The 26,097-nt window shown below is 45.7% G+C and overlaps 1 protein-coding gene across 1 annotated transcript in view; it reads left to right on the forward strand.

Moving 5' to 3' along the window:
* The window catches only part of AFF3 (ALF transcription elongation factor 3), a 383,003-nt gene that overhangs the window by 46,084 nt on the left and 310,822 nt on the right, over nt 1-26,097 (forward strand). The window contains exons 2-3 of the mRNA XM_075057215.1: nt 8,403-8,597; nt 10,989-11,110. Coding sequence (XP_074913316.1) covers nt 8,403-8,597; nt 10,989-11,110 — 317 coding nt within the window. The remainder of the gene's footprint in view (nt 1-8,402; nt 8,598-10,988; nt 11,111-26,097) is intronic.

The raw sequence follows: 26,097 nt of genomic DNA on the forward strand, positions 1-26,097 counted from the left end.
AGGGATTTGCGGTGTCAGCATTATAAAGCAAAGTCCTCTCTCACCCTCAGAATTGGAACAGCACAGTGCAGCAATATTAATTCCGCGGCCGTTCCCTTCTTGGCCTCTCCAATAAAATTATTACCCAGGGACCCAATTGTTCGGCACTGCTCGGCGAGTACCTCTTCATGAGGAATTGAGCTGAGATCACTGGCTCTTTTAACGTGGCACATGGATTGTAGCGTCTTGTGCCATGCCAGGCTTGAAACACAGGCAACTTCCACCTTTAGTTTAAAGGAAAATATTGTGAATTACTCTTGTTGCTTTCTTTAAGTCAGATGGTGCTCTGCGTCTCCCTGAAATACCCAAATTGTTTCCTTCTGCTTTACATCTCTCTCCCATCATTTTTACCCCTTGTTCTCAGCCCAATTATTTTGACTAGAAGTTTATTCTGCACAGCATAGGAAATAGAGATCCACAAATACTAACCAGACTTAGGAAAAAATATCAGTGTGTTAAAAATATCAGTGGTTTTCAAACTAGTTATGTGCAGCACAGACCTAGTTGTACAGAAAACACTGATGAGGTTGAAAAAACTGTACTTGCTCTCTCTGTTTGTGTATCTTTCTCTCTTAGCCGAAAGCCAGCTAGATATAGTTTTCATTCTACTGGAAACTCTTCATAATGAGTATACATGTATATTGCAAACCCTTTTCCCCTACGGCCCCATGTGGCTTTTTAAGCCCAGATATTAAGCCTTCCTCAGCATTACCTTATCCTTTCGTCCAGACATCATTCAAAGGTACAGTTGACTTTCTAAATTACATCATATGTAAGTAGATTTATTTTTCCTTTTCTGCAGATATAGTTTAATTTCCTTTTCCAATTTGCATGGGTGCACACTCATAAATTTTAAATATATTTAACCTCTTTTCAAAAGATCCTTTGAATTTCTCTAAGGTCCATGACCTTTAACTTGGATACACAATCTTTTGTACATGAAAAACCCTACTAAGACGTCCAGAAATATTGCTTTAAACACCTTACTGCATTCCCAAAAGGCTCTTTTTTTCCCTCATGAAACAAAACAGTCCCCTGAATGATGCTCCCTGTAGCCCAGAAATGAGGGCTTCAGCTGAGAGATGTTTGCTGGGGCTTTGCTGAGCACGCAGTTCATCGAGTATCAAAATAGCGAGGGAAGGTCGGATGGACCTCCTGGACCCAAACAGCGATCCTGCAAGTCCGGGGACCGACCAGCGCCCGTAGCTGCTAGAGGAAGGCAGAGGAAACATTTCGCCACGGCAGTGATAGGCTGACTTGCACCCATGGCAAGCCCTTTGTCACCTCCTGAGGTGTTACCAGTTGATGAAAGGATCCCACCCTAAACTGGGGTTTTTTTTGAAGCGCCTGCTATTTCCGAATAGTTGCCTTGTCACCCAGGCAGATCATTACCACCATCACCTCTTGTTCCTCACCATTAGATGCCCCTTTCCAGGCGTAACACCCCTGGGAAGTCCAGGTCCACACCTGCCAGACAATGATGCTGGACTATTTCCTTGACTCTAACAAACCCTTGCCACGCAAGGCAAGGCGTGGGAGGCAAAGGACCTGCCTCCCAAGCCGAGCACCTTCCCTCGGGTTCGAAGCAGAATACCTGCTGGGGACTTCTCTTCGCGCCAGGTGGTGGCTGCAATCTCCCTGCCCGGTTTGGGTGGCCTGCCTGGGACAGCAGGCAGGGGACAGCCCATTTCGCACACCGCGGGAGGTGACGTGGGGAACGAAACGGGCAGTGATGGTCCCGCACAGGAGCGTGGTGTTGGCCGTACGCCTGTCCCCACCACGTGCCCCACAGCAGGTCCTGGCTGCTGGTACCTAACCCCAGCTCGCAGCAGCACCAGAGACCCCCAGAAAGCCGCCACGAACCCCCGTGGTTGTTCAGCAAGGGCCACCTGCCTCTGCTCCTTGTTTCAGTTTGTAAATGTAATTATCCGAAAACATATATATATATATATATATATCTCGTAATCTTTCCCAGATGTCTCGGCGCTGGCTTTGCTCAGGGCTTGCCCGTGCGGTGCAGGCAGCGGCTCGAGATGGGGAACACGCACGGCGCAGTCCCTGCACGGCGTGCGGGCAGGCAGGGATTGCGCTGAGCACCACTGCCTTTGTCTCTGGCTTGCCTCTGCCTGCTCGACGAAGGCAGCCAGGCAGCAACCTCGGTCACGCGGAGGTTTTCTTCAGGGAGCCGCTGCTCCGAGAGATGCTGTGAAAGGATGCAACCTTAAAACCGACGCAGTCACCGAGAATTGTAATTACGGCGTTTATTAAAGCCGTTTACAAGGCAGGAACATAAGATAAAAGGAAATACGTAGTAATTGCTTAACTGAATCTGACACTGCTCACAAATTCAGAAATCTTTGGAGGAGAGATGAAGGAGAGGTTAAAAACCTTTCTCTTTCAGGTCCAAGGGCATCGTGTGCCGCTGGCAGCGGTGGCCAGCTCCGGTCTCCGTCCGCTGGTCCCTGGGCCACTTTGTGAGATGGCCCCTGACATCTGTTGGGGGGTGACTGGCAGGCCCGGGTGACGGGGAGCTGTCCCTGGGGACCCCCTCTTCTCTGCCCCCCACGCCCCCCGTGCCTGACCCCAACCTGCAGACCCCTCGCTGGGCTCTGCTTCGGAGGATGGCGTGTACCTGCCGTGCTCATCGCCGGTGGGTCGTGCCCTCCCCATCGCCGAGAAAGCCACCATCCAGCAAAAGGGCTTTGTTCGACCCGGACCCCAGGGAAAGCCCGCTCGTAGCATTGGGTTCAGTCCTTTTGTTTCCAGGTTAAAAACTTGACCTTCCCCTCCCCTGAGCCTGAAACGGCCCTCGTAGCACTTCTGTTCAGCAATTACATTTTCTTTTTAAATCTTTCTTTGGGGCTCGGGCGACAAAAGGACTTTCATAATACAAATAGGTCTCAAAGCCTTTTGTGTGGGGAAAAAATGATAGGAAAGAGAAAAACAAGAGAAAAAAAAAATCTGTGTGTCTCTAATTGGCATAATTCCTTCAGCCCTGGCTCATAATTTAAGATGGATCAATTCTGCAGCTGACATGATAGATGTTGTCATCAATACTCGGAAGCAGCGATTTATATTTCTTCGTTCGGGGACACAGCCATCCACCTACCTCTGTGGGGGTCCTATGTGTGAATCAAGAGCAATATGTGGCCAGCAGACTAAGACTTGACATAGACTTCCAGCCATGCAACTTATTAAAATAATAAATATTTTCATTATCCAGAGAATCCATTATAGTTCTCTGTTTTAGCTATTGTTAACTAATAATTTGGATTAATTACCAAGTTAAATCATTAAAAATTAAATCCATATATTTTGCTTCTTTAAAAGAGCGATAGTTTGCAACCATTTGTGTATTACGCATGTTAAGTGGGAGGGCGATGAAATATGTTGTGTTAACTTAACTTTGACAGCATCTGTATCCATGCCATATTACACTCTGGTCTTATCAAATCTCAGAAGCTACAGTATATAAATAGACTGTGATGATATTTGCAGGAGAGAAATCATTCACAATATTTTTGGCATCTTCTGTAGTGACTAGAGAAAAACCACCTAACGAATATAGCATATAATAATGCAATAAAGGGGTATATAAGAGCATAGAATCGAGGAGCACTTACACGTGCTGAGTCAGAGTTAAGGTTAGGCATATGTTAGGGATCAGACATAAACACAACTTTCATCCTAAGGAATTTCAAAGCAGCTTGCAAGTTTAAATGAATTCAGAGCTCATTTTGCTCTCTGCTGAAGCAACACTGGCCATTGTGATGGAACTTAGCACTGACCTAATGAAACATTATCGGGTTGAAGACATATAGATACGGGAGAAAAGTAAAACTATTTAGAGAGTAAAATTATTTACAAATGTACATTTTATTACGTTAAGAGTACTAAACTATGGGCTGTGCAACTGCTTGAACTGCGAGTTACTGAGCTCAATATGGGAAAAATAGTGAAACTGGATAGGCTATGGTATACAGGTAGCTAGAGTAGGTAATTCAGTGGGTTTTCCTTGCTGTGAACTATGAGGTTATGAAAAAACTCTACATTTAAAACTCTTTACACTTAAGCCTCTAAGTATCTAATTATAGTGGAACACTGTATTTAAATTTCAATAGCAAACCTATTATAAAGTATATTCAACAGACTACTTTAGAGACCCCTGGACAAACAAAACTCATCCTAAAGCACTGAGGGACTGATTCTGCAACACCAACTCTGAATTTAGGATCCTTTGCCCCTGTGGAGCCAGTGCCCGGCTGAAGTAGGTACTACTCAGTATGGTGATGAGTTGCTGAAGCAGGACTAAATAGTGCTGCTTGGCTTTTTCATGCTTTGGAAGAGATTTGGGGGAGGGCTTTGTGTAAACACTCACTGAGGAACCATATATGTCGTGTCCCAGCGTACACAAGAGCTCGGAGCCGTTGCTGGAGCTGCCCTGGGAGGACTGCCTTGCAATGAGTGCCCAGAGTGCACACCAAAAAACGTGTGACCGTGCTTGGTAGTCCTTCCCTTGAGCAACGTAGCAATCTGCCCTCCGAAGGAATTGCTGATGGATTAGGCTGTTCGGATGAGAGCAGGCGTGGATTTACTGGAGAAGTGGTGAGATGTAACAGCCTCCATTTTGTCCCCAGAACCGCAAGGTGCGACACGCACGGTCTAATCCTGGACCACGCTGCATACGCACGGCTGTGCGGCTACCTCCAGCAACTGCTGAAATCCACAGGCAAAAAACCAGGGTCTGACCGTGTCCCATCACCTCTGTGTTGGTGTGTCAAAAGTGGGGTAAGACGTAGAAAATCACATTCTTGATTCACACAGTACTGATGCTAAGGAATTTCCTACACTGGTCACCTCCAGAACTCCTTTCGTGTTCTTTGAAAGCATTCAGCTAAGGTCTTAGGAAATCGCTGGGAATTCATTTCTCACTGGGTACATGTATTAAAGGTAGGTTCTACCAAAGAGATACTATGGTGATATTTTTCATAGAGGATGTTGACTAAGAATGTAGTATTTCTCACCTCCCCCTTATTTTATGTTGCATTAAAATTATCTTTACTCTTCCTCAGGCAGTTGCTATGCCACACTCAAGACAGAGAGTCTGAGAAGTGGGAAATGTCAACTTTTAAGATGATGTTCAGCTTTCTTGTTACATGCATTCTTTATGTAGTGGATTTGAATTACATATTGTTCCTAGGCCTTCAGCTCTTCTTAGGCAGTCTGCTTGACTGGGCACAGTTGCTTGCTTATTCTTAATGAAGAGTTGTTAACAGAGGAAAGAGCACAATGAGGGGGCAAGTAATGTCTACATGAATCATTAAAAATATATGTACAATGAGCAGGATTGGATAGCACACGGCATATTTTTATTTATATAACGCCGTGCTTTCCTAAAGGGGCAGGCGTCACTCCCTACAGGAGCTGAAAATATGTTGACAAGTCACACAGCAAGGGATGACAGGGGAGAACTGGTGGCTGCGGGGAAGCCGTGGGTTGCAACAGGCAGCACGGAAGGAGTTCCTTCAGGCATGGGCCTGAACTCCTTTTAAACAGTGTGCGTTAATTTACTGTACGTTACGGTTATGATCATACCATGCCTGGTGATAGATGGCACGTTTTTGAGGAAGAAAGCAGCAGGTGAGGTTACTGTTTGATGGCAGGCAAGCGGAAAGGAGTTGAGCGAGCGAGGCTGCGGAGCGCCGAGGATGCTCTGGCCACAGGGACCGACCACGGCGTTATGCCGAGGACTTAGCAGAGGAGCACAGCAAAGCCACAAGCCTGCCCGGCCGGGCACATCGCAGAAGAAGCAACATCAGAGGTGGAAGGTTAACCTGTAGGCGAGGTCTCACATACAAGGAGTTTCAAAAACACCATCCAGGCCAGGGGAAGAAAGGGGAAACTTCCAGCACTTGGCAGCCAACCAAAGCAGTTGAGATTTTCAATTGACATTAATTTCAATGCAATTAGTCTTGATGTTCTCTGCTCCGCATGAGAAGAGAATCATGGCCATGATGGGAAAGCAAAGAACACCACAATAATAATATACATGTAAGAAATGTAAAAAAAATATATAATCTTGTGTGTTAAAACATATTAAAAACATAAAACATACCGCCTATGTTGCTATCATTACGTATTACCGTTTGAAATGTAATTCACTCAGTGCTGTTCAGGTTCCTTTACTTTTTCTATTGATCTCAGTTTGGATGATGAATTTAGCCTACAGAATTTCACTTCCAAGTTTCCGTGTGTTTGTGAGCTGCCACCTGCGAGCATCGCAGTCCACCTCGCACTTTACAGCATGACCCACGGTCAGCTCCAGCGCTGACGTAAAGGGGGTCTACCTCTAGTGATTTAGTCCATAAAGACAGCCTAAGCCTCCCCTGCCGTACATACCACTTCAAGGGTGATTTAAGCACTTCTGCAAATCACTGTGTAAGCTGGGACTCAGGGAAAGAATCAGGGCCATACTGCAATATGGGTTGCAAAATCTCCCTTAAAATAAGAGGGAGACAGTACAGACCGTGGCTTTAAAAGGTCAATGTAAGTGTGCTGCCCTTCACTCCTTCACACGTAAGTAATATATCTGTTGAGAATGTTACCTCCTTTGCAGGCTCAACCTTCAGCCGTGCTAAGCTTTACCCCGGCTGACAGAAAAGGCCGTTTTCACGTGGTTTTACGTGCCCATTAATACCGGACCAAGCCTGGCATCTGAACTGGCCTGGTTTTTTTTCATTTTCATCTTCATTTGCTCTGGTTAGGCAGGGGGTTCCGCAAGCCTTCCCGACCCGGACACGTCCTTCTCCATCCCCCTGGGGAAGGTGAGGAGTCAGACCCGGCTCCCGTGGGTCCCTCCCGGCTGAAGATGTGCCACATCCACAGGGTCGGGGGAGTGCTGGCAGTAGGAGGCAGCACCACCTTGGTTGTGCAAGGGAACAGAAGCAGTTCTGGAGGAGCTGGGGATTTTCAGATGACTTGCTGAGAGCTGCGGACTACGGATCTGCAGACCTGTCCCTTGGAGCTCCTCTACGCTGCAGCCCAAGGTGTGGCCGCAGCTTGTGCAGGGTTGACCCTAAGTTAAATCGAAAGAGCGCAGGAACAAGTAACGCACAGCCGCAAAACCGGCCCAGAAGCCGACATAAATACTTGAGCCCGTGCACCGCTCTGGGCTGCCAGGGCTATGCGCAGGTCGGGGTGCCACTAGTCTGCTGCGGCCTGGGCTGGGTTGGTCTCCACGATGCCGGGGTGGGATCGCCCCGTGGATGTTCGCATCGGCACCGGCACACGAATCGCCCTCTCTTTTCATCACGGATTTTTGCACGTTTCTTCTCCCCGTCTGCGATGACATGGCACTTCTCTGGCAGCTACTCACCGCTTAGCTGAAAAGCCCAACATTCTGGAAAGTATTTAATGTGTGTTAACCTCTCTTAATGTGATTCAGCAACTACAAATCAGGGGAGCCTGCCTCCCCTGGCCAGCCAGATATCACAGCCGGTGCTTCACGCAGGCTGGACAGGGCGAGGGGTCTTAACTCCCTCCGGGTGGAAAGCGCTGATGATTGGTACTTTTATTTTTAACCAGAGCTCGCTCATTTTCAAAGGCTTCGCGTGGACCAGGGAGCTTTACCCTGCCGTGCAGATCAGGGCAGACCCGTGTATAGCTGGAGCGTGCAGGAGCCGTGATTTGCACAGGTGCAGCTTATCACGCACCTGAGGAGGAATCGGTGCAAAAAAAATGCACTTAACCCAACCCCAGCCCCCAAAACTGCCGAAAGGCTGCCGGCCCCCGGGGGGGGGGGGCGCAACCGGCTTCCAGCTCTGGGGGGCCACGGCCTCGTCCCCACGATAAACCTGTCCCATCCCGGTGTTCCCGCCGGGTGAGCTGCCGGCCGGCCGGTGTGCCGAGGCCCACCCGAGGGCACCCCGCGGGGCCGGGAGCACGCGTGGAGGAGGAGGAAGAGGAGGAGGAGGAAGGGGAGGGGGGGGGGAACAGCCCCCAAACCCAACTTCGGCCGGGCAAACCTCCCGGGGTGCAAGTTCCCACCAACTCCCCCCGGGCGCCGGGCTGGGCCCGCCCCCCCCCCCCCCCCCGCCTCCCCGTTTTCCCGCGCCGGGCGGGCGCTGCGCGGGCGCGGGCGCCGCCTCGGCCGCGCTCCCGGCGCGGAGGGGTGGGGGGGGCCGAGGGGGGGGGAGGGAGGGAGGGAGGGAGGGAGGAGGCGCGGGGGAGCGGGGCGGGAGCGGAGCGCGGCGGCGGCCGAGCCGAGCCGAGCCGAGCCGAGCCGCGCCGCTTGCAAACGAGCGGTGGCACGTTTTGGTGTTGTTTTTTTTTTTTGGGGGGGGGGGTGTTGCTTTTTTTTTTAGGGGGTCGGAAGGCGGACGGGGGGCGGGGGGCCGGCGGCGGCGGCGCCGGGGGTGCTCCGCGCCCTCGCCCTGCCCGCGGTGCAGTTAAGATGCGCCCCGGACGCCGTGCGGTTGCAGCGCGGCGGCGCTGACATCGCTCACCATGGACAGCTTCGACTTAGCTCTCCTTCAGGAGTGGGACCTGGACTCTCTGTGGTGAGTGGTGCCTCTGCCTCACCCCCCCCCACCCCCCCACCCCCGGGGGCGCGGGGAGCAGCAACCGAGGTGGGGGGGGAGATTTTGCGGGGGGTGCTAAAACGGGGGTGTGCAATAACTGAAGGGGATGCAGGAACTGGGGGATGTGCAGTAATTGGGGGCGGGCGGGCACTTACCTGGAGGAGTGCAATAAATTGGGGGTGCAGTAATAGTGGGTGTGCAGTAAGGGGGGGTGCATTGGTAAGAGAGGGTGCAGTACCCCGGGAGGTGTGTCCCCTGCCACTTGCTCTCCCAGCGCTGCTGGCCCGCCAGGGGCAGAGGGAAAGGTGCCCCCACCCCTGGCACCCAGGGTGGCTCCGGGAGGTGAACGTGCTGTTTGGCTGGGGGGGGGGGGGGCTCCTGCATTCGCCCCCTCTCCCCCCATAATGATCCGCTGTGCTCACCCGCCACCGGCACCCGGGCTGCACTCCCGTGGCTCATCCCCCATCCCTCCTGCACGCCTTTCACCCCCCCCCCCCCGGCCCCGCAACTCCCCCCCAGGCCGCCTTTCTTGTCCCCCCCCCGCCCCATGCCCTTGACCTCTCCCTGCGCACCCCAGTCCCTGCCCTCCCCGGCGGCGGGTGCGGGGCTGCCGGGGGAGGAGGGGAAACAATTTCTAGAAATGTCATTAGCGCCTGGAGGTGGGAAGCGCTGCCCTCCCTCCCCCCCGCACCACCCTCCCCAAGCCGCTGCCTCTGCCAAGTCCCGGAGTTTGCTGTGGGAGGCACGCCGCCCCCCCCCCCCCCCTCCCCGGGGCGACCGCCGCTCCACGGCACGGCCCGGTCCGGCTCGGCCCCAGGGTGGCGGGTCCCCGTCGGGGCCGGTTGGGGTCCGGGGGGGGACACACACGGACCACGACACCCACCCGCGCTCCGTGGCGGTGACCCCCGGGGCCGCCCGTGGTGCGGGGGAGGCGTCCCCGGGCAGCGCCGGGACCCCCGGTGCGACGCCGCGGTGGGACGCGATCCCGGCGGGTCCCGCTCCCTCCCTCCGGCGCCCACGGGTGAGACGCGGGGGGGATGCCCCGGGGTCCCCCCCACCCTCGGGGCTGGCGGTGTCTGCCGTCCCCCCGCGGGGGGCTCTGTCCGTCGGGGCTGGGTGCGCTCCCCCCCCCCCACCTCGTCGTGCGATCCGACCTGCGACGGCCGGTTGTGTCCGACTGGGCAGTTTGAGGAGCTGAGGTTACTTTTGCCGGAAATCAGTTAACAAGATGCATTTTTAATTTTTTTTTTTTTTTTTTTTTTTTTTAACGTGTTAGGTGATCTATAGCTTCTGTCAGCAGGGTGCGCGTTCGACAGCGCCGGCTTATCTCTTCGGTGGCAGGTGTAACAAAATAAACCGGACCGGCGAGTCCCTTAGTTGAGCCGCTTCTTTCTTACAAAAGACCTCGGGATGATGAGAAAAGCTTGCACTGCATAATGCGGGTGCTTATAAATGCATACATTGATAACATCCAGCCTAATAAAACTTTTATATTGCTATGGGAACTTTAAAGAGCACATATAATACAAAATTAGTTACTACCCCATAAAAGTTTTTAATTACAGTGTTTCTGCCTGTGACACAAGTTAAGGTTATGTCCTCGTTTCAATTATAAATACCAATATCCAGTTTATATCCAAACCATAACATTTATCTCTGGTCTGATTTTAAGTTTTCAGTCCATATGCACGGTTTTACAATTAAATTACATGTTTTTTCTATTAAAGAAGAGCGGGAGAAATAATACTTCCACACGTTTGACTGCTTTTCCCTTTCTCCTTGAATGAAGACAAACTTTGGGGGAATTTTCTTTTTCCAGCAAAAGCGTGCTGTTCATTAGTCTGTTCTGCAAGCTGGCAATTGGAGTTAATATTGAATTTGAAAAGCTAACAATGTAACTCTGGAAAGCTAGGGCTTTAGGCTGTGTCGGGCAATTGCTCCTTTTCATAACCTTTTTAGCATGCTTTTTGACTATTGTGGAGCCGCTTTCAAGTGACTGTGGTCGCCATAAAGCTCCTGCACGGGTCCAAAAAGACATCGACCATTTTCCAGCTAAATTACCTGCTTAAAAATGTCTGTATTTGTGTTACGAGCAACCTTCTCGTTTCATAGACCTTGTTGTTTGTTTTCCTTTATGGTTGTTGCAGTTTAGAAGGCAGGTTCAACAGAAGGGCTTCAGATAACACATTCAAAGCCGTTGCATCGTGGCTGGCCTCCATTTGTTGCTAAACTCTCACCCCCGCGTAGGGGTTGAACCCACAAATGCCCAGAGCAGTGCCTAGGGGGGGATCGCACCTACTTTAAGCCGAGCTCATCGGGAGAGCTGGGGCTTTGCAGGTGTTTGCTCTTGCGTGTTTGTGTCCTTTTGAGGCGCTAGGTTTCGCTGACCGGCTTTGGCTTGGAGCATCTGAGACCACGGGCTGGAAATTTCTCATTGAGCAGCTGCTTTGGCAAATGGTTCGGAATAGTAACTTTGAAAAGTCGTATGAGCGGTATTAAATAAAAACTTACTTGGGCTTAGCGGAAGCTTCCGTAGTCCATCGCGAAGGCCAGGGGTGCCTCAGCACTGCAGTGGCCGTGGCGAAGGGCCCCGGGTCGGTGTCCCATGGCAGGCAGGGCGCGTGTAGGTTGTGGACATTCTCGAGAAACCTGATTTGGATACTGTACTAAACTGATCAAAACAAAGCCGGTATGTTAATTTTAAGCTGCAAAGTCTTGTCAGGACGCCTTCAAAGGACTGCAGTTGTTGCCAAAAAGGGAAATAAAATACACCACATAGATAGGAAGTACTTCATGGCAAAGAGCAACACTTAAAGAGACTTAATTTTCTCTGCAGCGAGAATGAATGTTGTCCTTTATTCTTTGGAATGTAGTCATAATGGCAATTTGCGCACTTAATTTATGACTGAAAATCCACTTTTTGCAGTACTTGGTGAACGTTTTGCTTAAAAGTGCAGTAATTAAATATTAACGTGCTGTTCTAAAGTGCTTTTTTTTTATTTGGTATGTTCTTGGAAAATCAAAAGGGGTTTCTAGATGAACAGCAGCATGCTAATCAATTCTCATTGATTGTTACTTTTATACTATTAATGAATTTGCTCTCCAATTAATATGTGCTATGTCTTTTGCTTTGCTGTTGCATAGAAAATGTAATATATTGTGTCATGGCTATAAGACAGTATTTAACTAGTAAACTGCAATGGGAGAATATTGTATGCTGTTTTCTACTAAACAGTAGTTTTTCCAGGTTGTTTTGATGCCAATAACACTTCTCCTTCCCAGAAAACTACTATAATTCAAATAGCGAAAGCTGAGTACAAACTCAAATAGAAATTTTAAGAAAACATACCAATCTGTGGCATAAACAAAACTCGCACCCATTTGGTAAGCTTTTTCTGGAACACTTTGAGATGATCAGCCCAACCTAACTCAAGGTGTTGTTACTGCTGACTAACACAGTTATCCCAAACACACGGCACTAACGACTTTGAACCACAGCCCCACCTCCTGTTTTTCTTTCTCCATGCATTTATTTCTATGCTATAGGTCTAGTTTTACTCGTCTAGACTCAAGGATGTGGATTCTCCAGTGCATTATAGCTTTGTATTTGTTTACACCAGGCAAAAAGAGATGGAAAATCTCAGTTAGAGGTGTTTATGTGCCCCTTGTACAGCAGAAAGCAGACTATACATGACGGAAAGCAGCAAATGAGCAGACCAAAGGACTTAACTGGAGTGCCAGAACTAGTTCTGCATTACAGGCATTTGTGTTGTTATTTGCCTTATTTAACAAATTTAGATCAAAATTCAGCCAGGTCCTTAACTCTGTGCTTAGATTTAGGCACAGCGATAGCCCCGGTGAAGACCACTTAGTAAAGGCTCTCCTCACATGCTTATTATATAAGATGCATGCGTAGGCTGAGTTTTTCTCCATTCATTAAAAACAATTAGCAGATTTATTAAAGCACTTACTGTGTTGTACCAAACAAGAAAATAATTTTGAGTGTAAGATGTTTGTTGGCCACAAACAAACCAGTGTTTGTTTAGGTAAAAGAAGCCAAGTATGTAATAGGTTTATTTGGTACTTATCTGATACTTCTGGATATTTTGAGTTAGCATCAGTTCTGTAGGGGTTGGATAGTCATGTAAAAAATGTATAGCTGTAGAGCTTCCAAGTTGAGATCAATATCAAATGCCACAGTGTAAGGTGGCCCAGTGTGTTTTACAGACCATGTATTGAATTATTAGTTCATTTGCTATCTTTGGGTCTGTTCCTGCTCCATTTGAAGTCAATGAGAGTTTTGTTTGGAAGTTGCTATTAACAAAAAGTGGCCAGACATCCAGCAGTCTTATAAATGAACCTTTTGTAACTTCTTGATCCCAGGTTGTCTGGCTTTTAGTCACTACATTTTACATTTGTGTAAGTCAAGATTTTTTTCTCATGTTGCGCAGTGTTCACTGGAGGCAGTTTTAGAAAGCTAATTCTACAAATGCTTCTTCAGCCCAAATAGAATATCAAGATATTTATATTCAGATAACAGTAAGCAGCTACTTTGAGGGGAGAGGGGTCACTCTGACCATTGTCTCGGTAGGGTAGGAGGCTGGTCCAGCTGATCCTTTTCACAGACAATACACAGCAATAATACCTTCTTCTCACAAAAATCTAAGTTAGTCTTTTCTTTTATCTCCCGTCTCCTTTACAACTCTACTCCAGCCTGTGTCTTGGACTTTGTCCCTCATTTCCTTCCTTTTAGCTCTTGGCCTCTTTCTACTAGTAATGCTTGAAATCCTATTTGTCTCCTTCTTATTTCTATCTTTGTGGTGTTTCCCATTCTGCCTTCCTCCCAGCATCAACTCACAGTTACCACTTTCCCCTCATTGAGATCCCATCTAAAAATTTGCTCTTTCTGTGATGATTATAAGTTGTGAGGAAACAATAACACGAGTAATAACTATAGACTGTTCCCTTTTTTCGCTTTCACAGCGTGTTCTCTTTTCCTGATGCCTGTTTTTTAGGCTGGAAGCCCTTTGGGTCAGGAATTACTTTTATTGTTTGAGGTTTTTTTCTTATAGCACTGAACAAATTGTATGTGCTAAACATTATAAAATAATAAGAAGCGCAAGCTTTTCACGGTCATAATACTTTATAAACATCAGCTGAATAATAATATTTTAAAAACATATCTGTCGTGCTATCTGACTGCTCATTTGCTAGATGTAATGTACCACATCCTCCTCATTTGGTTTAAGTCTCCACTGAGTCCAGAGGCTTTGCCAGTTTATATCAGAAGAGAATCTGGCCCATCATCTCTGATTTGCAGTACTCAGTCACTTTTTTTTTTAAGAATTATTATTTTTTTAAACTTCTGCTTTGCTTTTGTCTGATAAATGAAATTTTGATACACCAGTAGGACAGTGAATGTGCTTTCATCCCTCTCCCCGAGGACCATTTGAGCACCCATGCCCATCACCCATTTGTGATGCAGGAGGAGAACAGCCCTTTGGGCTTCCCTCCTAACACTCAGACTTGTAGATTTGTGCTCCTCTGGGCATGTTTTCCATCAGAAGTTGAAGCAGAAACCTTACTACGTTATTGGAGAAGGATTCGGAAGAGGCCATGAGGTGCATGCAGCATTTCCTATTCTATGTGAATATTTTGAAGAAAATACCAGGTTGCTTAAAATTAGTGGAAAAGAAATATGGGCCATTAAGCAGGAAAAAAAAAAAAAAAAAAAGACACAGAAAAAATACTGGCTGTGGGAACATCTTGTCATCCATATATTAGCAGTAACATCATACTCAACTCCACAACACTCTCATTAGAGAAAGCAACTGTTTAATTGCAAGGTTTTTAACCTCATATAACAAATTAATCCATTTGCATCATATTTATGACTAGGAAACAACAAAGCATGGATAAAAAGAATTCCAGCAATTATTTGCAGCGTATGTTCAGAGATACCTTTAAGTCTGGTTATAACTTTATTAACAATAGGAGTAATAAAGTAAAATCAATAGAAATTAAGAAAAACTGATGTCACATACAGCTAGAACACAGGGAGGAGGTTAAAAACTGCGAGAGATGGTGTCTAATCTGACAGACTGATCAAGTTGTAGCTTTGAAGTGGCATCCTCACAAAACGAGATTTCAAAAAGATGGCATTTTCTAGGAAACCCATGTAAAGTTTCTTTGTATAGGGGCCGGTTAGCTGTAAGGCTAATTCCAGTGGAAACCCCCAAGCTGTATTCAAGCTTCCTTGGTTTTGAACAAAACTCTCTCTTCGCAAACCCTGCCCTGAAGGGGAATGGGAATTACCGTTTCAGTGCTGCTCCCAGGGGCTGGATTTGCTGGCTGGCCGCTCCTGGGGAGCCCGCTGGTCCCCTCTCTGGCCGAGCCCACCGTGTTCGCATCGTTACCAGCGGGGCTACTCGCTGGTCTTCTGTCTCTTAAAATCAATGTTAAGACACCGGTTATGCTTGCTGGTGCTGCCTACGGCCTCAGGAGAGCAAAAATGGACACTTGTAGTTTAATACTCGGGCAATAATCTATATAATTTCTGAGTAATTTGTGGGTAACTACAAATTTCTATTTAGGCGAAAGAGTGAATGAACTGTAGTAGCAGTTAAATGAACGTGATGGCGAATATTAATATTCCGTGCTAAACGTTTTCTATGTCTTTTCAAAGGTAAAAATGTGTAACTTGTGTTCCTCTCTTACAGCTTGGTATCTCAGCTTTCCTAATACCTTAAACAAACAAAAAGTAGTGTTAGTGACTTAAGTTGACTGCGTTTTATCCTCTTAGGAAGATTTTAACCTGCATGCATGTACCAAGGACCTGGATACGGATGTATCTTGGGAAATACAACAGTAGGAATGCAATTTAAACTTATCCTCAGAGATCCTTTATGTATTTTTTTAAAAATAAATTAGTTCCAATGCAGCAGTGGTGGTCTCAGCAGTCAGGAAACACTTAAAATTATGCAGAAGGGACCAGAAATCTTTGCTAAGAAGCTTTTTGTTGCTATGTTTTGTTTCTCAATAAAGATGATCCACAACTGTAAGTACTTAAAACTAAAAATGAGGGTTGTATCTGACAAAGCCGCACAACTTCTTAATGTAACCCAGTCTTTCCGTGTGGTTGTTTTCACATGTTTTGAACCAAAGAAAGAGTCCTTTGTGGCTCAGCCTGGTTTGACTGAATGGCAGGAGTGGACAAATAGAGGATGAAGGTGGTGTCTTCTTACACTGAGTATGTTTTGATTGCTTTGAGCTGTGATCACTTCTTATTGCATGTTATCACTTTTGAAATCCGTTAGGGAGAAACTGGTGGCCTTTGCTAGTCCGTGCATTGCCGTGATGGTGCAGTCTAGGTGTCAGGGTATTATGATGACCTGTGGTGGTGTGAAAAATGCAAATACAACAGACAGATGCATCAGGAGGGAAAAAGCATTGGTGAAGTATGCATTTGCAGAGTTCAGATTCAGCAGCCATCCCAGCAGTGGTCTCTCGTACCATCCATCTCCCTGTTTCTATCCTTGCCGCCTTTGCTTTGGTCACTGTGAAGGTTTTGGGGAGCCTGTTCTGATGTACAGGTGTTGGCAGATACCCTAAACCTCCTCTATGGGGGTTTAGCTTTTGTTCTGATGTTTCTGAGTGGTGCCTACCTCCTAGCGATGCACCAAGAGAAAGTTGATTCTTTCTGTCATTGACCGCTTCTGATTGACCCGGAGGGTTCATCTCTCAGGTCTGTCGATTTTAGGAGGGAATGACGTGATTTTAATGTTTTTGTGCTCCTTTGTCTTAGAACAGCAAGTGCAGTAGTTGGTTGAACCTCAGTCCAGAAAAAATGAACAGAGTTTGTTGACAGAGATACTCTGGAGAAGATAATTATATTGATATGCATCCAATAGAAGACACTTTTTTTTACATTTTTGTTTCTAAAGTAGTCAGGGAGGGAACCTGTCATGTCATCAACTGTTTTTAAAGGACAAAGTAACAATAAAAGCTAAATGTGCATTTCTTCATTTGTGTTTGGCAAGGAGAGTGTAACATTTTCTGCAGGATGATGACCTTGAGTTAACTAAATGTCGCCAGTTTAAAGAGTAAATTAATGTTACAATGTGCTTTGTTTGTGGTTAGGCCTGAAGACTGTCAGGAATTTCTTAGTACAAAAGGTGATTGTGTGCTAGTCTATTTACTCAGGCTCCCTGCACGAAAACCACCATGATCCCAACTGATCTGAATTAGTATCACCACGTTGCCTCGCGTGTTTGGGTGTACCAGTGAGCCTGCAGCTGCCTTGTGGAGCTCTACCCCTTTTTTGCTGTCTAGGTGGGTCCAAAAGGGCCACGGGTTTGTACTTTTCTCCTAGGTCGTTGAGTCAGACTGCTGGTTTCTCTGATAAAAGAACCTTTTTCTAAGGAGTGAATCCCTTCAAAACGCAGTCATGCTCTATCATAAAAGTGGCAAGGGCTTGGGGTTTGGTTTTTTTTCTGTCACTGCCACTGGCTGTGAAAATCTGTTGCAAACCCATAGCATTGGTAGCAAAAATGTCCATATTTCCAATATCTGTATCCCTGGCCATTTAGTACAGTCGATTCTGCAACATCTGAGGTAAAATGGCATTGAGATAACCCCAACAAAGGAAAGCATAGATAAATGCTGTTGCTGCTGGACCTGCACTGGCTTTTGTAGATCCAAGCAAAGTATCTTTTTATGACGCTCTTCAAGGCTTTGCAACTGCACAAGAACTTACCAGCTTGGGTGCATGGCTGCGCGAACATGATTACATACGATGTGGTAGAAATGCAACCCTTTTTTTTTGTTGTTCTTAGAAGTATATAAGTAGCAATATCTTGAACTAATTACAGCTGATGTAAAGCACATTTAAGGAAACCCATTAGCGGAGAATTAGAACTAGAGCAGATTAGCTATTCTTTAATGGCCTTGACTGTAGATCTTTTGATGCCTTGGTAGCTTTTCTAACACTCATTGCTCATCTGTCTTGACTAAATGACTGAGAAGCTTCTTTCAAGTCACAGTCTGGTTGTAATGTGAAAAAATCGCTGTTTTCAGCTGAAAAAATGATTATCTGGAAAGGTAAACTCTACCGAGTTCTGTACTGTATTTGTTGTTGAGATTTAAAGCATTATTTTACTGCTCCATGTGACTGTATAATAGAAAGAGCAATCTCTAATATGCTTCCTTGGAGCTATTAATTATTTACTTTCTTGAAATACAGATCATAGACAATTCTACATGACTTCCCTTCTTACAGACTTTCTTGTCTCTCTCTTTATTTTTGTGTGCTTTGCAAATGCCTGTAAATTCATTTTCACCAAAAGGGGAAATAAGTAATTTAGACTATTGTGGCTGTTTCATAATTAATTAATTTCAATTTAAAACAATCAAGTAGTGCCCGTCCATTGTTCTGTGTGCTTTTCTGAAGCATTAAGATTCACAATATCAAAATAAGTTCCAGATGGAAGTGCATACTTTATAATCAGAGAAAAAAAATCTGGTTTTGTCAAAAACCTGAAGAGTCCTGCCCTGATCAAAACAGAGAGTATTATGCTTAAGCACATTTTTCAGGTTTTGAGCCATTACTTTAAGAATTACTTGAAAGTACCAATTTGAAATGTTATATAGGGCATTAACTTATAAATAGAACTACAGAGTGATAGAAACAGTGATGTAGGACTATTTATTCATTTGTTTCCTCAAATACTCCTGGCATCTGTTAAAATGTAACAAGGCTTAGCACATTTTCCCATTTTTGGCACTCTGTTTTCTATGATAAAGAGAAATATTTGCAATGATAAATTATCTCTTTGCTAATAATCAATAAATAACACATTCTCCAGAGAAAAAATTTATGGTAAAATGAAATGAAAAATATTGAGCAGAAGGAAGGATGATCAAAATGGGACACTGAGAAAATCTGTATGTTCCTATACTTTAATAAATATTAGGGTTAGCGGAAGAACTTTTAATGTGGCAGTTTGCGATGAGAATAAAAAGTCTCTTGAACACGAAAGACACTTATGTAAGAGGTTTATATTATGTAAATGTTACTGTTATTTGCGATTCCCATTATAAAGGAACACTTTATATTCAGAAAAGCATTTGCAAATAATGGGATAGATGCAGCAGTCTCTAGTCCTGACTTGGACAACTTTCTCTTTGAAGTCAATGGAAGTTTTGCCTGAATAAAGGTGGAAGGAATTAGCCCATTCATTATTATCTGAATTACATCAAGAGCTGACTGCTAAACAATAAAATCATGATTCATAACATAACGGCTTCACTTAATTCTTTTGTAGTCTTAATATATCTCATTATATGGTACTTCTGTTCTTTCCTCTCTGTGCAGTATTCAAATTAATAACAACCACCTTTACATAACTGATGGTTAGACATGTTTTGCTGCCTTAGCAAGATCAAAGGATTTTATATACCCTTTTTGGATAGATACCAAGAATGGGGTGATCAATCTCTTCTGTAACCGTTAAGCACAGTGTAAATATCTCAGGGTACCCAGTTAGACACAAGTGGTTTGCCAGATGCTCAGAGCATCACCAGTTGTCAAGAGCTTCCCAAGTCTGTGGGACAGTCCAGAATTTATTAGGGATTAGTGGTGGTCCGAGTTGTCACTCCACTGATTTGTGCTCATTCAGCTGAGCCCTGCCGTAAGCAGCCTGCATGATATGTGGAGATAAGGTTCAAGTGACAGATACTTTGGTTCCCCCCAGGCACCTTTTGGTGGGAAGGAGGCAGGGATGGACACTGGCGCTCCAGTGAGTGAGACAGCAAAATTAGAAGGGTATAAGAGAAGGAGACTGAAGAGAACAGCCCAAGAAAAGGGACCCCCAAAAGGCTTTCATACGAAGCTGGAGTTAACCCCTCACCAGGAAGCCATCTGCAGCCTTCAGGCTTTAAGAATTCTTTTTATCTAGAGACGTAATTGAAACAAGATGTGTAATAGCTGCAAGATGTCAGGTTTGTCAAAGTAACTAGAAAAATGAGTTCTGTGACATACTCTCACACAGCAAAGTAACCTATAGCTAAAAAAAAAAGGAATAAATTATCATATGGGTTAAAAAGAGGACGGAAAATAGTCAAATAATGAAAGTTTCAGTTAATTCTGGAGCATGGATGATTTGAAATTAAACTACAGTGAAGGTTTCCCAGAAGACAAAACGTCCCAGCTCTCTTTAGCCCAATAGAAACAATAGTGAAACTCCTCATGTTCCCATCATAACGTATTTCACTGATGGAATGGAATGGCTAGTGCTCTGCACCGACTCCAGGAGAGGGTGGCAGCTCTGTTACTTTACCCTTTTGCCTGTTGCTGTTGTTATTCAGGTGCATCACCAGTGGACTTTGCATCTGTAGGTAGGGACCCAGGCTTGCTGCACTAGGTGTGGTTCAGACATGGGACAGAGCATCAGTCATGGGACCAAAAACTTTGCAGACAAAGTGAAAGATGAAAGAAAATGATGGATATAGGCAAATCTGGTTGGAAAGAAAAACCAGAGTATTTTAATCATGCAAATAGTGGTCGCAGCAAATGGCCAGCCTGGCAGTGCTGCCAAATGCATGAGTAGGAGCATGATGGGAAAAAACAGAACTTTCTTTTCAAGAACCTCAAAAAGAACAATGGAGTGATTCTGTGCATGTTTGTGAGGACTTCTCCCAAGCATGCGTGACAGCACGGGGATACCCTGAAGGTGTTAGTTGGAAACTTGGAGAGTGAATTGCCCTAATGGGTCAAGGGAAGACTAGAGTCAGCCTTTTCGTAATAACTTTTCGTAATTACTTTTCATAATGATGGGGATAGGCCACAAAGGGCCTCCATGGTGAGCAAAGTGGGAACCAGTGAAGAGCTGTAAAGAAAAGGGGCTAATAGTCAAAGCATCCTGCCTGGGAAATGCTGTTTGCTGTGGCATCTGAGCTGGAGCTGGCTCTCATCTATGAAGTCCAATTGTGCAAACTGAGGTATGTGTAGCAGCAGAAAAATGCCCTTGCCCAAAGATCTCAGTAGATGGGTAAGCTAAGTCTCAGTCACTAACGCACTGTAGTTTGGAGCTACCATAATCCCAATTTGTTAAAGTTCTGCAGGTTCACTGGTGTAGGATGGTGTATCTCAGTGCCAGGACATTATTCGTGGGAGGGTTGGAGCCTGAGGTCATACGAGATCAAAGGCATCGAGTGTACTTGAGCAATCTCCACGACCTGACACAAAGAAATGCCACCTCCATGCACACGATACTGGAACCTGCAGAATTACCTAAAACAACTGCTACAGAGTCAGGATGAAGGTAACAGCTTCAGCTGCAGGAACAGCAGGGAAGCCAGGCACTGGTGCAGTGGAGGCAGGAGACATTGTTCTGGGGGCAGAAAGCCATGGGCTGGGTGAACGAAGCAAGCCCCCTGCTCTGGGTAGGATCAGGAGGGATGGTACCTGAAGAAGTGTCTTGGGGGTGTGGGAGCACTCCCTGGGGCCGTGCCCCGCGATGCAGGTAAACTCTTTCTTGCCTGGGAGCCCTTCCACAATGAGCAAGGAGAGAGACTCCTCAGCACAGTGAAACACTGATAACTATCGGGTATTCTTCAAGGCACTCCAGCACCTCATCAGAATACGTGTGACACCAATGGGAACTAATTAAATACATCTATTACAGTACTACTATGGAGTACTACTCCAGTACTGCTGCTTTGGATCAGAGCGAGTCTTGGAGCCCACACCTGGATGCCAGTCAAATATACCCTAATTCCCACTTTCAGAAATGACTTGGAAATGTACCTCTCATTGAAAGCCTTAAAGAAAATGGAATTCTGATTTTTTGAACAAATATGTAACTCAAGTGTTTTCCTTTCCTCAACTCATATTCACATGCAAAACCAGCTAATAAAATTTCAGTGGTGCTTATACTGTAATTTGGTTGGCGGAAGAAAAGTCATCTGTTAAAGCTGAAGTCATCATAACTCATTAGGTGCTAATGTATCGGCTGCGTGGTAGAGAAACAGGCTAGCTCTATTGAAATGCTGCTAGTTCGCCCTTACCCGCTCACAGTTCCCTCTGGAGGATTGAAAAGTACAAACAAGTTTTCTCACAATACACGCTAAGACTATGCTAAAGTAGCTGTGTTTACTTTACCCCAGAAGTCTGTCTCTGCCTGCAGACAAGTACAGAACCAAAGTGAATCCAGAAGTTTGAGTATGGTTCCCGTATTTCCTCCTAGGAAGTCTCAGGAGAAAAGGTGATTGTGTGTGCTTGCAGATGTCCCATGTACGTGCAGTAAATCCAACATGTTCTGAACATGCTGCTGGCCTTGCTGCACCTGGTAATAAACCATGGCAATAAATCAGGTCATCTGCACATGCATAATAAATCTGATGCACCTGAATGCAGGCATACAGGATGGACATGCTGTGCAGAAACTGGCCGTTTTCCAGGTCTTCTGGATGTCAGGCTTCCACTGTGACTGGCTTGCCTGGGAGTCCTGGCAAAGCTGCTGACTTCCCTTTCTCATGTCAGCATTTCCAGAGCATGTCCAGGGAGAGTGGGATGTATGGGAGATTAAAGCTTGAACATTACTTTTCAGTGTGCCCATACTAATTCAAGCCAGGATACCACCTTGAGAATATAATCAACGCCGCACCCATAAAGATGCTCTTTCTGTCAACAGGCATTTTTTGTAAGTTCTACCTCAAATCCTTGCAAGTTTAAATCTATTCTCCAATTTCTTTGCACAAAGGTTTTGTGTGTGTCAGGGGAATGCTCTTATCACTTCAGGGCATCTGCGTCCTGAGTACCCTCTCAGTTTGCACCAAAAGGTTTACTTTTGTAGGACAGCTTTAGCTTAAGAGCTGTGAATGCGTGAGGACCTTCCTGAGGGCGATGGGGGTCAGGGTGTCTCAGCTGGGGAGAGATTAGCTCCTGATAGTCCCATGCAGTGATCGAGTATTCTCCTCCCACGTCTGAGGATGTTCAAAAGTGGTGAACTACTGGCCAGAGTGGAGATACAAAAATGGACCAAGGGCTGCTCTCTGCCCTGTAGGCCAACTGGCTTGACACAGAATATCTCCATGTGGTGGAAGACGGGGTGGCTACATGTAAATTGCCTACTGGAAATGCTTCCTTGCCACTTGGCTATTGGAAACGCTAAGTGTAGGGCCAAGGGTTTGGGGTTTTTTTTTGGGGGCTGAGTGGGAGCAGGAAAAAGCCCCATTGAGAAATGGCAGCAGAGAATCACAGCACTGACCAGATCAGTGCTTCCTTTACCCCCACCTCTGCATTCATCTGAGAGGAAAAGGACCTCAGCCCTGTAAGGCTGGGTGACTGATTTTATAAAAATGAAAACATTTCCCTCTTTACTTTCTCTGGCAAATGAGCCTTCTTTACCATCATGATATGGGCTGCATAGAAATGAAGCTGGGGACTTTACTGGACTGTAAATCACTGCACTTGCGTTTAAATAAGGAGTATATTTAGAGCAAAGATGCTAGCATGATTTCAATAAACAAGAAAGTGTTTGAGGTATTACTAGACCCTACTGAGTTACAGTCGCGCATCTCCCTAGGACTTTCGCACAGTGGTTTTCTGTGCCAATTCAGGACACTGCCTTTAAGGTAATTAGCAATTCTGAGCAAAGTTGGAGGGAATTCATGTTTTTCTTCGGCTGGGCGACATGCTTATCAAGTCAGCTACCTCCCGTCTGATACAGCAGGCTGCCAACAGACTTGTCACAATTTATGAAGAGGGTTTGTGGTGGAGATGGAAAGTACAATGAAAACCACATCCACCAATTAAACACCTACATTTCCTTTTAGAGTCCAAACAATGGACGGCTTTCCTTTTGCAAAAGAGATTTCTCAAATCAAAGCAACTCATAGAAGAAATATAAATTAGGAAGGAAGCTTTGAGTAGATCTTTAATGAGTTTCTGGCGAAATGACATAGTGAGGCGTGACACATTCATGAATATGATCTACTTGCAAAGATTCAGCTCTCAGCAATCAAGCAAAAGTAATGCAACCAAATATGGGACATGTTCGGGTCAAGTCTTTAGTACATGTGATATCAGTCTTTTCCTGATAGGTAGAGCACACCTGATGCTTCTCTTAGTGTGTGATACATGGTTTTAACACCAGAAAATTAGCATCAGTTATGTTTTTACTCAAGTGACCAAAAACTGACCTACTCTTAATAATGGCAAGACATAGAAAAGGATCTTTGCAAATAACTGTGGGCTCGTTAAGCAGAAATAGAAGATGAGGTAGAGCCTGGATATGACACATTCGGCAGTATGGCAGCTAGAGGGGTAGCAACAGGAGCTTGGAGAGCTATTTTCTCTGAAGGAAATCATTGGCATCAAAATATTTCATTCCAAGGACACAGAACAGAACAGACACTTCAGAGAAAGGGTGTCAAAATTAATTTTACATAATTTTACTGACAGTGCTCAATTACCATACAGTTGATATGGGCCAGATGCATTGAAAGACATTACAAAAATACACTGGGTGATGATAAAAACAAATGATATTATTATTATTATTAACATTGGGGTTGTATTTACCTCAAGTGATGCTCTGTGATATGTGGCACCAGTTGCACTGAACGTCTCGTCAGTAGGTCTGTAAGCAGTTCATAGGTCTGTAAGCAGTTCAGCTGTGTTCGTAGGGAACAATATCTGTGTTCATCGGCTTTGTCCCATGTTTCTTTCAGGAGGCAAGACTATCTGTTTTGGGCTGAGCATGATGTGAGTAACAGCTATGGTTCTCCTCGATGAAAGCCTACTGGGCTGCGTGGTGCTTCAGTCTTTGTTAGCCTGGGGGGTCTCTGCCCCGCTGTGCTGTGTACACACGCCCAAAGTTTCCTGGAGGATGTGGGCCAGATGAACCTTTTTTTTGTGGGCACGGGCACCTGACAAGCTTAAAAGGAGAGGGGTGGAACCAGACTTATCTGTAAGACTGTATTTTCTAAGCACGACAGAAAGTCAGTAGATTGCTCATTGTACGGTACTTCATACAGTGATGCATCTAAACCTGAAGTCTGTAATCTAAGGTGTGTGGTTACTGAGAAAGTCAGTCAGTTAAGGCAAGAGACATAGTTTTATTGCTTATGGGAAGTACAGACTAAGGGAGCACAGAAGAATCTTAGGTCTCCAGTGTAAAGAAAAAGCAAGCAGCTCTGGAAGGTCAAAGTACAGCAAGTAATCCACAAAGGATGCTTGTTAGCAGGCTGGAGACATACCTAGAATGGAAGCTGAATGCGATACTAATGTACTAGCTGCCTATCTATCTGAACCACTAAAAATCACTTGCATTATATCTGTTGTTATCTGATATATCTGTTGCCTAATGATTGCCACATCAGCCAGAAATTCCTCTGAGTTACTTGGAGACTGGATTTTGATTTTGTTCGTTGAACCAAGCAGTGCAAGTTTATGCCAGGAGATTAATTTAGCTGGTTGTGTGCCACCAAAGCAGATACTTCAGTCTTTACAGCTCTTAAGCAAGGTGCAACATAGTGGTTTATGTGCACAGTTTAGGCAGAATTAACATAGCAAAACCCACAATCCAGAAACCCCACACAACCCAGCTAGGCACCCAAGATGCCCTTGTTTTGTGGCAGAAGCACACTTAGACATTATCTCCAGCTTTCCTAGTGCATATGCCTAGAGGCAATTTGGGGATTAGCAGACTCGTTAGCCTAGTACGTAAGGGCCTGGAGAGGTCCAAGATATGCTGTGGCCACACAGTGTCTGTACGCCTTTCTTGTCACGCATTATACAGCTTTGGGATGACGGCACCCAGGGAGGTGAGGGCTGAAACTCAGGACTCCCCCTTTTCCAGCTGAGTGTTTCAGCCACTTTCCTCCTGGTCTCATGGTCCCTCCATTCCCAGATCCATACTGGGGTCAAGCTCCAGGAAGAGTGGTGAAGGGCTTGTCACCCAGAAAAGCCTTTGGCCTAATAAGTAGCGCATGTTCCTTAAGACTGAATCTATGGATGTGAACCCCATGCTGGGGATATACTTGGATCTGGACCCATTTTCTTATGCGGGTGTTTTAACCACTAGGACGTTATCGAAACAGTATGCTTGGCTGTGTCCTTTGGTTTTCTTTTCAAAGGCGTGCCCCTGTTGTCTGACCTAAGTGCCCAAGAGGACACATGGATGGGACTCGGGCTTTCCTGAGTTCTGCTTTCATGGTGGAGTCTAATCACAGCAAAACCATAAGTTCTCTTTGACATTTTCCTTTGGCAGGCATAGGGTTTGGCTCCCAGCGTAACCTCTGGGTACGGTGAAGCTGGTTGTTGGGTGCCGGCTTCTCCCCATCCTCGGTACGGGGAGCTTTGGCACCCAACACAGCACTGTGAGATCCATTTTGGGAGCTGGGTGCCTAACTCTGCACCCAGCTGTGCAGCTTGTCCCTGGACCCAAGTCTTTTAGGAGAAGGTTTAGATCTTAAT

Source organism: Buteo buteo, chromosome 25, assembly GCF_964188355.1.
Source record: "Buteo buteo chromosome 25, bButBut1.hap1.1, whole genome shotgun sequence".
Classification (NCBI taxonomy): domain Eukaryota; kingdom Metazoa; phylum Chordata; class Aves; order Accipitriformes; family Accipitridae; genus Buteo; species Buteo buteo.